Here is a 12325-nt window from a genome sequence, read left to right as displayed (position 1 = left end):
ACATAAATGTCTACCAAGTTTCACTACTCAATGCAGCCTCTGAGGTCTAGAACAGAATGACCAGCTGGACCTTTGCTAGCTACTGCTCCTTGGTGTTACTCATGTAAAATGGATAAGGTATGGTTGGTTGCTCCTCTGCTTCAACAGACCCTTGTAACTGACTGAGGAACATGTTTTTTGCAGGAAATATTTTCTAAGGCTAAACCACAGTGGATGTGGTGTGAGACAGCAAGTTACCAAGGCATATGTGGTGCAGCTACTTTACCATATGAATGCTGGTTTGTCCTTCCTCTGTGGTGTTTCCATAGAAGCGGAGCTTAACCTTTTACGTGAAGATTATTAAAGCACCTAATTCAATTAAAATTAGACTTCAAGCATATCAGTACTTACTGCTCAAGAGTTATTATGAGATTTGATATCGCCATTGTTCCGATTGGCAGGCAGAATAGTTCAAATCTCAAGCAGTCGGGAAAATCTTTTTGTTGGGGTAACTTACAGCAGAACCCCCCCCAAAAAAAAACCTTGTGAAAGAGAAGTGGCATTTGCATAGGAGTGTTAGAATATGAATTAGAACCTTTTTGTTAACAGGTAACCCTATCTGAAATAGGCGTCAAGTACACAACACAGAAATACGCAGGGTCAATTAATGTTATTTATTGTGGGTTTTTCTTTTCTGAACTGACAAAGAGGGTTTCCCAGAGATCCGTAACACGACACAATGTTATACACCATTTCACAACTAGTCCCTTGTTGTTTTATTAAGAACATAGTCATTTAAAAATATCTAAATATTTACATATTAATAAAACATATATACAGAAGATTGAGACGTTTTACCTAAATATGGAATGATTTTTCTCTCTAATAAACCCTATAAAAAAGATTTCCGAAGAAAGTCTGAACAGTAGTCACAGTAAGTAAACACAAATGCAATCTCAAAATTTACAAAATGCTGATTCTGCCGTGTTAGCATTCTGCTCTGGACTGGACCAACTCGCCGCATGGACCTTGCGGCTCCCTGCCACCCTCCTTGGAGCACAGGGATTACAAGGCATAGGGGAAGCGGCCACACCAGCCTTTGAAGGAAATGCTCTTTTAAGGTCTGCAGTGCACATTCAATATATTCCACAGTTTTACAGAGAACATTGTTGCCTTTAACAATACATTTTTAAATAGGCAGGGAATGCTTGACGGTCTCATTTTCAAAAGGTGCCGAGAGAACCTGCAGCTCCTGAAGGCTTCAGTGTTATTTGTGGGCATTCAGGATGTCTGACGCTCAGGCCTGTTTGTCAATGAATGTTCAGAAGAAATAGTTCCTTGAGAGAAGCCGCCAAAAAGACTTAAAATATTTTGGAAAAAAAAAAATTCCCACTTCCTGTAATAGCACTTTAGTTAAAAACACCCATAAAAAGGCCAAATGGTTTCAAGGAGAAAGCTTCATGATAGGCCTCAAATATATGAAGGAAAAGAAAATAGTAGCAAAAGCTTCAGCAATCTGTCTGCTGAGTTCCAGGAAATGCATTGTCTTAGTTAATTGGCCAGGGATCAATATATTCTGCCAGGTAAGAGCCTTCCTATAGTTTTCCCCCTATCTTTTTTAAAGTGAATTTAGTGCTAGTGAAAGATGGAGAGTTATAGGCTGCCCTGAGGGCGACATGAGCTATTGCCTCCTCCCTCACCTGAAGGAACCACTTCTCTCTCTGAGAGGGTAGTTCAATCTCTGGCTTGATTCACTCATCCTAACTGCTGAGACTGTCAACAGAGTGCCAATCTGGATGGAGGTTTTCGTAGGTGGCCTCTGGTCTGCAAGAGCTGTGGTTCTCAAACCATGGTCTGTGACCCAGCAGAGGGTGGTGGTCCCTGTCCTGGTGGTCTGCAAAATAAAACATTTTGAGATCCTTACAGTGAGGGATTTGGAGAGGCTGGGGGAAGGTGGAGAGAGAAGGGTCTTCTGAAATAGTCTGCAAAATGAAAACGCTTGGCAAGCTGCCTCACTCGGATCTGGGCTTGGGAGTGTCACAAATGCCTTGTAAATATCACCACAGTAGGAAATGGACGTTATCAGCTTGCACTCTGCTTTCACCTCCACGTGGCTACATTCATTAAGTGCCTCCTATGCTAGACGGTATACGACTGGAAGTTTTTACCATTTTTCTTCAGAGAAATAGCACTCAAAATTGAAAAGTGGGTCTTCAGAACCAAAAGGACTAACCAATTTGCCTAACCAAGCATTTCTATTAGCTTTCTTGACCCATGAAGAAGAGAGATGCCATCATAACTCCCTTGGGTGGGAAGAGAGTCATCCATCTGTGTTCTTTAGCTTCTGTATAATTTAAGATGAAATATGCTCAGCATGCATACAATCATGGAGGAAAATCAAAGGCAAGGGAATTCATCCAGCAGCAGTGGATACCACACTAGTTAGGAAATATACTTGATACTGAGCAACTCATTTCTAGTTAAGATGCAAAAAAATTAAAAAAAAAAAAAATCTTGAAACAATTTGGTGCCTTTATTGTTCCATGTCACGTAGCAAGTATGTGAAACAACTCGGACTTGAAGAGAGAACAGCACAGGACATCCACACCTCGCAGCAGACTGAAACGCTCACACCAATCTTGCAGGAACGCCATTCAAACTGAAGGATGTTTGTGTCTGCTAATGAAACACTGACGTAGGAAGTAAAATTTAAGCAGAAAAGTCTGCTTTTGTGTCTACCAGGTTATCTGTTGGGGTCTCAAAAATGTTACCTGAAGAAAGAGAGGATTAAAAGAAATTAGAGGGCGGGGGAGAAAAAAAGAACCAACGGAATTAGTTCAGTCATTTCCCAAAATTGTGTTAGAAATTAATCTAGTTGAGTTAGGAGTTAAAGGCTCAAACACATTATCTATGGGGCTGGAAAAGTGCTGGTGTGCATGTTTAGGTGGCCATTGTTGGGTATCACTTAGAGCAGTTTAGTTGTCTAAAAAGCAAATAAAAAGAGCCTATTATATAGAGAGTTTTTGAATAAAGGTCTGGATAGCAAAATGCAGAACACATGAATTCAGAGGCAAACAGCTGCATTAGAATATCGTACAAACTGCACTACAATGCTTGCTGCTTTGAAGTTACACAGTTCTAAAGAGGGGAACAAAGCACCGCATGAATTTTAAGCCTACAATATGTACTTTGGGCCGTCCTTTGGAAAACTTGAAAAATCCCGTTACTCTAAATGCATATATGGCAGAATAAAAACCAAAGATAAGTTGTACGATTATATCCCATCTTTTTTTAAACCACTTTAAGAATTTTTTTCCCCAAACAGAACAATGGAAGATGGACAGAAGAATTACAACTATAGAAGTAAGAACACAGGGCACACAGAAGACAGACATCAATCAGTGTAAGAGGCAAATACAACCAGATGAAAAGGGAAGACTAGTACAATCATGCACTGAAAGGATAAAGATTTATATTACAATAAAGGATTTATATTTAAGGTTTGGAAGAGGGGGTTTTTTTTTTTTTTAGGTATCATTTTCTTCGTATTGTATTCGGAAAGAAAAGGAGGCAACCCATATAGAATTGGCATATTGCTGTTTCCTTATCATCTGTTTCTTTACCAAGAGGAGATTGTTCTCATCTTTTCACAAAGCCGTATCACTCCAGGACCCATGGACTGGGATTTTGCTGTTCTGTTCCCCTTAGTGGTCTCAAATTCTTTCACATCCTAAAATTCACCCTACTTTGAGGAGCTATGCAAACACTTCAGCACTGCTTAAGCCCAAAACCCAGGGCTCAGGGTTTAAGGAAGACCCTCTAGTGGTCCTGTCTTGTATACATCCTTAGCATGTAATATTTAAGCTGAAGATACACAAATTCTGCTTATGGGACTGGAATGAATTTGTTTCTGCATTGGGTGTACCAGGAAAAGGCTTTATTCTTCACAAAATCCAGCTGTTCAATGTAAACTGTATGCCAAGGTGAGAAGCCTTCCGTCATGACTGCCATTTCCCCCAAGTACTAAAAAAAAAGTCTGAAGGAGAGCCACATCCACTTAGCTCAGTGTTTAACCAGCATCTCTGAATCTTCTGAGTCTAATCAGTGTCACTGAAATACAGTACCAACCACCGCAACTGGCTGCTCCACACTAATTAGCTGGGGCTGCTAGTCCTTTCTCACTATAGGTCTAGCTAGTATGAGTTTTTGCAAAGCCTAAGATAGATGGTTGCTTGAGTATTTTCTCTGGGACTTTAATGGACAAAGTTTGAAATAACAGCAAAATTTTGATCGGTTTAATTTCAACAGATGCAATTCTTCCAGCTCAGTTTAATGGCCCCATAACTAATTACATTTTATAAACCCAAAGAGCATAATTAACATCAAAGTGGCTTTCAAGCTGTGGCATGGGTCTGCGCTCTTAAACAGTGAAACAGCAGAATATTCATTTTCTTGGTTTCAGGATTTAAACTTAATGAAAACAATAAAATCTCTGGATGCTGCCTTAGTGGTACAGAGTCCAGGATCAGTCATGGCCCGCAGCTGTCTGTGTACTGAAATTCCTCACTCTGCATCCCCAAAATAACCAGATTTCTGCTATAGATACGTTATTGGATAACATATAATCTCTATATCGCTATCTCTATATATATTGATAGAGATATATAGCTATATAGATAAATCTATCTATCCATCTATATATATGTTGCTAGGCACACAGAATGACTTGAGAGAGATTTGTCTTTACAGACACATTAAAGATATCGGAGATTTCCATTTTTACAATAACACTTTCCATTAGTTGACCATTGTTCTGGACTTGTATGTGTTTTAACTTGGTTCAATTCTTGAATACCAAAGTTACACGCACACTCTATATACACACCATAAAGAAACCAAGCAGCACTCCATCTTTGTTTCCCATGACAGCTCCTGCAAAACTCCCTTCAGGGAATCCCAATCGACATGGCCAAAGGTTTTTTCCTACATTAAGGAGCACTTACATATTAGTGTTGTCATTGTTTTGGATTTACTATTTGTCTTAAGAGAACTCCTAGAGATCCCAAAAGAGACCAAGACCCCAATGTACCAGGGACCCCACTGTAGTAGGAGAGAGATTCTTTCCTAATGCTCTTGCAATCTAAAAAGGGACAAGATTACACCAAAGTCTCTTCTTGAATGATCTGCCACTTACATCCTTGAGTGAAACCAGTCATGGGAAGAAGAGATCTAATCCGTAGGTAAAGACTGTTGTAAAAGTTATTTTTCATCTGCCTTAAAAGAATCCCTGATGGAAGACATCTGTGTTTTGGCTCTTTTCTATAAAACTGCTGTCATTACACTGCCTGTATATCACTTAAAAATTATTTGCTCCAAAGAATTGTGTAATATTAGCTATCAGTACATTCTATAAAGGGGTGCCTGTATGTACATAACAATGGGTGTGAATCAAATGCTTGGCTTAATGTCTGGGCAGTTCATTTCCCCCCTCAAAACTGAACAATAAAATGAATATTGAATGTTTTTACCTCCTCATCCTTTCAAAGGCAACAGGGTGAAATATACACCACAAGATGAATAGTAAAACTGAGAAATGTGTGCATGCATATGTTGAACGGTGCATGCACACATCCAAAAACATGGGCTAGAAGGTTTATATAAAAGAGGAGAGGACTCCCCAGCCAGACGTGCCATCTCCTCACATCATATTCATTTTTAGCAAGACCATCAAGTGAGAAGTAGACACTAATGCAATAACTCTGGGCCTGACTACAAATCCAAGAACGATGATAACACTGCATGACATTACCAACATTTATTAGGGTTCCCTCATCACCAGAATTGCTTCCATCCCTGATAAAGGCAACAAACAGGATGTCACTTGGAAGAGACCTCTGAGTCCAGAGTTTCCTGCATCTATCATTACGATAGCACCACGAAACATTCAGCTGCTTGCCAAAAAAACAGCACAGCAACTCCTGTCACAGTTTGTTCCCAGCCCCCACTGGGCCAAAGCCAGAACAAGACTGTAGCTGCCTGTCCTTGCAACTGCTTCCCTGGTCCTACTCCTTAGTAACTGCACGTGCTCCAACATCAAGATTTCAATCAACACGGCTCCACCGCTGTCAGCTGGTGCACCAATCCGTAACATTACAGCAACGATGACACATGAAGTCCCTTTTGTAAGAGGGGCTGAGAGGATATGGGACAAATGCCACTCTCATGACCACTGAGCATGTGAGGGTGCCACCGCAGTACCATGGGGAGTTGCAGCCACAGTACTGCCGAGTTGTCATATACAGGCTACCAGTCAATGGCCCATACTTGGTCCACAACTGTTTTACATATAATCTCTAATTAATCCTTTAATTCAGTAACATTCATTATATTGGATTGGTCCGAGGGGAAAAAAATCATCAACCCAAAAGCCTGAGTATTTGATGATTCAAGATTTCCCTTCACTTTTCTTGGCTCTAGCAATATTAAGCTACATCGTGGTAAAATTCTAAGTCGTAAATAAATCATGAGCAGGGATCTGGATTTTTTGTTTGCTGCAGCAAAATGCAGATTTTGTCTTTTAAAGGAGAAAAACCTGGGAAACCGCGGGTTTCTCTTTGCAGGCTGCCACAGTTCCAGCCTGCAAGGGGCTGCCTGGGGCTGGGGGGAGCAGGATGCAGGGGGCGCCACGTGAATATGCACACACATACATGCACGTGGCAGCCACGCAGCAGGGTGATCAGCTCCCTTGGCTCCCTCCAGGTAAGTCTATGGTGAGGGGACCCACAGATGCATATACCCCACCACAGATTTCTGCACCCACTACAGGGCATGGGGCTGCAGCCTGGCTGGACCAGCTCCAGGCAGGAGCTGCCTTTGCAGCCCAGTGGGTGGGACCCAGAACAAGAGAGAACGCTGGGCTGCCATGGTCAGGCACCCCCTGCCCCCCTGGCAGCAGCGGGGGCACAACTCTGCACTGCTGCCATGCCTCACTTCAGTGGCTACAGCAGCATGGCACTCCCTCCTGCACCATGTCTTATCCATTGGGCCAGCCACGCTACAGACCCATGCCCTACCGCAGGCACAGAAATCTAGGGAGGCACATGTACCCCCCTGACATGTCGGTCAGCAGCGAAGGGCACCAGCAGGGCCAGGGGGCTGCAGGTTGGGAGTGAGGGGCTCCAACAGAGCTGGAGAGGGCGGGGGAGAGAATTTTGGATTTTTAAACAGAGAAAACCAGGACTCCTGACCATGACATGTGTAGTCAAGAATTAACAGGGAAAAAAAAAAAGCTAGGGATGTTGGATGCCCAAATAATGAGATCCCAAACTGAACAGAATGGCCACGTTTTCAGGGGACTGGTGGCTCAGTGCTGTCTAGCAATCTGGCTCTTGCAACACAGTTCAAGTTTTACCTTCAAAATCATGAGAAAATCTTGGCCTACTTACTTGCATTTCAGCATATGGAAATCACCTTCATTTTCTAGCCTAAATCCTGGTATCTCATTGCTGTTTGCCATTAAAGAACTGTTACGCTTTGAGTTGGGGGAGGCTGAGTTTCCTCAAGGAGAGGGGTAAAGCAATCTTTACATATCAGATAAAGGGCTTTGCAATCCTTTTGTAAACCCAAGATATGCTAGTTGATAGTACACCTACGCACAATTGAAAAAAAAAAAAAAGTACAATGCAAATTGCTATGCCTGTCCTTGCAACTAATTGTGTGAAGCATATTGACAATGCACAGAAAATACTGTGTATGAGCACAAGTCTCTATCTGGAGTCAGACAGGTCACCCTCTGGCCTGCCTAGCTCAGCTGTTACTCTGAAAACTGAGGTTTTATGAATATGAAATACAGAGAAAAATTGTGAGATTCTGGGACATGGTATATCTAATGTGAAAATTATCTTTTTTTTTCCCTCTGAGTGTATGTAGGGCATTCAAAACTCAGCTAGCTGGGCCCAGCATGCAATTACCACACAGTGTATGCCATACCAGGATTATTGAAAATGGCTTCTGTGCCATAAATAAATAAATAAAAATATTGCAAGCTGATAAAAATTTTAATGCATTTTACCTGTTTGTAGTAGAGAAATGTCCGGTTTCTCATCACAGTCAGTTGCCTCAGCTGATTACAAATATAAGCAAGAAATCTCATTATTTTTGCTGAATATTGGAATACGATTAAAAAGTGCATTGTAAAATGATTTTGCATTTTCTATCTACTTTCCTCAGTGGCAATTTGCTGGCATCGAGTTAAATAGTTACTGTTTGAAGAAAAAGGTCATATAATAAAAATGCAAACTTAGGGAAGGGAGTTTGGGTATTAATATGTAGTGGTGTCGGGCAATACACTACTCCCCTGGAAAACCCAGAAAGTCCTGCTGATACAGGAAGCTGACAATCAAGTTGTAAATTTGACATAAGAAATGCCATTTATCAGCTCCAATACAGAGTTACAAATACCGTAATACATCTAAAGGCGCAGGGGTAAGCAGTTAGAGGGATTTACAAAAGCACCAGCCTTGAATAAAGCATCTAATGGCTATTAGGTGCACGATTCACTCAAATGCTCACTTATCTATACCTTTAGGCACCTTAAAGACCAGATTTAAGGCGGCATTTAGGTGCTGAAACATGCATTCAGACACCTCATGGGATTTTCAAAAGCACCCAAGTGAGTTAGGAAACAACCTAACTCTTGTTAGATGCCTAACTCACTGCTCTCATAAATCTCACTAGGTGCTCAGCTGCATCTTTGGGTACTTAAATATATTTCTAAATCTGACTCTTAGCAGTTGGTTTATGTCCCAAAGCATGAAGATTAAGAAGGTTGATTGAAATCTCACTACTGTCAATAACTTTTTCCAGTAACAGCAGCAGTGTATTTTTATTCCATCTAATGTACCTATGGATGATCTTGTTATCTCTATAATCCCTAAATCTTACTTGAACCTGTCTAAGATTTTAGCATCTATTGGAAATAAGTGTCACAGTAACAATGTGTTGTAGGAAAAAAACTAGTTTCTTTTATCAGCATTGCATTTGTTGCCTTTCAGATTCAGTGAACACTTCCTTGTTGAGGCAAGAGAGATAGTTAGCCATGTTACAGTCCACTTCAGAGCACCTGAGGAAGTAGGCTGCTGCCTGCAAAACCTTGTGACTCTCCGAACCAGTTAATCTCTAAGGTGCCACCCTGCTCTGCCTTCTGTCTTATTATTAGGAAGCAAATAAGAGCTTCAAATTACCTTCTTTGTGCTATTATGCTGCATGCCATCCCTTATTTTATTTTATATGTACATATACATTTTGTTTATATATAAGCCAATATACATCAGTGTATTATATGCATCTAAAATATAAACATTTTACTTTTATAAACATACATTATACTTTTTTATTTATATTTAGAGACTATCATGATCATAAAGGAACAGAAAATTCCCATTAGGTTGGGCCCTGACTTTGTAGGCAAAGCAATATGGACTGGGAAACTGAATTCAGCTAATGCTTTTAATTGGGCCCCTTGCGTTGATCACCTTTCTCAGGGCCCCGAGTGCAGGGATTTCTCGCTGTTGTGTGTGTAAGCCGACTCTCCTGTCCCACTTCTTGTCAGAATGTGGAGCTCCAGAGCAGAAACAAATGGTGCTCAGTCAAAACAGTTCAGCTGAGAAAAAGTCCTATCATTTGGGAGGCAGGGATGACTCAATACATGGGTAATAGGATACGCAGCTTTTTATCTCTAGGCTACTAGTTCAAATCCAGGCTCAACTGGCAGTAATGGAAAGTCATTACTACTTGGTGAGCGAGGTAGGAGATAAAGCTGTGAAATGAATAGGTTCATGGAAACCCTGGTGACAAACCTGGCTGGTATAATAATCCAGCCCAGTTCCTAGGGGACAAGTGCCCAGGTTACAAACAAAATAAGGAGCACATTTCCTGAGTGGTATCTTTGCTGGAAGTCTCGGCGATGACACTTGCACCAACAACTGAGATTAGCAGACCCTTTCATTCTCTACTCGTGGACACCCCAAGCTGAAACCAATGCCAACTGTAGGATGGGAGGGCAGAGGGAAATGGACAGTACCACTGCTGTACACATTTGGTAGCCAAAGAAAGGACTTGAATCTCCAGTTACCAAGGTCATTAAGTATTACTTTTCATAGATACATATATTGTAAGGGGCTGGAAGGGACCTCGCAAGATCATTGGGTCCAGCTCCCTGCACCAGGCAGGAAAGACAACTGGGGTCTGGTGACCCCAGCAAGATGACCATCCAGTCTCCTCTTGAGGGTAGGTGATTGCACCACCTCTGGAGGGAGCTTATTCCAGTTTGGATATCCTGGCTGAAGAAGTTTTTCCTAACGTTAAGCCTGAAATGGTCTTCCAGGACTTCGTGGCCATTACTCCTGGTTTTCCTCAAGGGTGCCCTGGTGAACCGTTGTTTGCCGAGCCCTTGATGTAGTCCCCTGATATAGCGGTAAGCTGCTACCAGGTCCCCTCTCAGCCCTCTCTTTTCCAGGCTGAAGAGTCCCAAGTCCCTCAGCCTTTCCTTGTATGGCTTGCCATGCAAGTCTCTGATCATACGGGTGGCCCTTCTCTGTCTTTTTAAAATCAGGACCCTCTCAGAATTGCCCCAAGATGGCAGATTTCAGTGGAGTCCATAGACGATGTCTCAGATCATCTAAGTCGGGGCTGCATATCCAGCCAAGGTCAAGCTCACAAACTACAAGACGCCCAGACCGTCCGTACGATGAGGCAGCTCATCATCTTTCCACATTCCATTCCAGACAGGAAAGCATGGTCTGCCTCCAATGACGCGCCCATATGACTGTCGGCCAAATCTAACTTGTCTTGACTTCAATGGGCCAACTTGCATGACAAGACTAGCAAGAATCATTTCTATTGTGGGAATTCTGAAGCTCTTTTGTATCCTCTGCTTAGAAAGTATTTGGCAACTCTTGTAAACAGTCCTCCAGCCATTTCCTTCAGACTTTTTCCGTTCGAGCTCACTTTACTTCTTCTCAACAGGCATACTTGGTAAATGTGCAGCTTCTGTTTTGCTGCTTGGACAGAACCACATGTGCACGCAGAGCTGGAGACGTCAGTAGAGAATCCATTTTTGTGCTGCTCTCTCTGTTTCCCTTAAATCAAGGCGAGATGCTGCCCAGAAACAATATGCTCCTGGTCCTCCCATCCCATGCGCTATCTTACCTTCTGCTGCTAACACACTAATCTGAATCTGCTCTCTTGCAAGACACAGCTGCCTTGCGCATGAATTACTCTATGAAGAAAGGACTGTGGAAATTAGAGGGCTAAGGAAGAGGACTAAAATGCACAGAAACAGAAGGGGGAAAACACCCCAAGAAACAAAGAGAAGATGGGGTGAAGGGTGAAGGATGGAGTAATTTCAACACTAGGGCGGGAGCAAAGGAACATTCCAGGAAGGATTTAGGAGATTTTCTCTCCCCACCCTCAGTATTTTCCATTATAATGAGATGTTTATTTTAAACAATGGTACAATGATGCAACAACTCTCATCCTGTCACACGACTACTAAAAGCCAATCGGATCTGAAAAGCTGGAGCACAATTCATAGGACTGCTGTATTTTCCTTGATTATGCATGGCATTCAAATGCTTTCAAGTTATGTACAGCATAATCAGTTGTCATGAAGAGCTTACTCCCTTTGTGCTTTTGAAGCGGTAGTCAGACTGTACCTGCATCCCTACCCTGGCCTTAAGCAACAAGCTGCCACTCAAGAACCAGGGCTCGCTTCTTCAAGGCATGAAAAGGAAAAGAGGGCTTTTTAGTGCTTGAATTATTCGTGGCACCTGCCCCAAGATATATTATGGGAAATGAAGTGGAATATTTAGAAGGAGAACAGTTTGGCTACAGAGATGATGGCAACAGCTAATATCTTGTTGAGATTAGCCCTCTTTTGATCCATATGCCAGTGGCTGGTCTCTATCAGATACCTACTCAGATTCATCTTTGTAGCATAGAGAAACCTCACCGTGGGGAGTTGTTCCTATTCAGAGCAGCAGTAGATTACAATACAATGGACAGGGCTATTGATACTGCTCGAATAGGGGAGCATACGATGCATTTGCTTTTCCCTCAACTTCATTTCCCTCTTTCCTTGGCCACACAGCAGCTGTGGTCTCAGCTAATGCATTTTGGAGAAGACAGAGTTGGCAATGGGATGCTGTGTCCCAGAGCACCCAGCACACATGGGTTTGGCTTTTTTTGTGGCTGTCCTGATTATGTGGCCTGGGACCAATTGCTAAGGCTGAAGACTATCATCATTCTATTTAATTTTAATTATAACATCTGTTTGTAACGTTAACCT

General features: G+C 42.1%; 1 protein-coding gene across 1 annotated transcript in view; it reads right to left on the bottom strand.

Moving 5' to 3' along the window:
* Positions 1-638: 638 nt before the first annotated feature.
* BEND7 (BEN domain containing 7) overlaps positions 639-12325 on the bottom strand; it is a 53063-nt gene continuing 41376 nt past the window's right edge. The window contains exons 7-8 of the mRNA XM_025202301.1: positions 8051-8101; positions 639-2750 (exon numbers count right to left, since the gene is read on the bottom strand). Of these exons, the coding sequence (XP_025058086.1) occupies positions 2689-2750; positions 8051-8101 (113 nt within the window). The 3' untranslated portion in view covers positions 639-2688. The remainder of the gene's footprint in view (positions 2751-8050; positions 8102-12325) is intronic.

The sequence above is a fragment of the Alligator sinensis genome, unplaced genomic scaffold, assembly GCF_000455745.1.
Source record: "Alligator sinensis unplaced genomic scaffold, ASM45574v1 scaffold1216_1, whole genome shotgun sequence".
NCBI lineage: Eukaryota > Metazoa > Chordata > Crocodylia > Alligatoridae > Alligator > Alligator sinensis.
This window is presented reverse-complemented; position numbering and strand designations above follow the sequence as displayed.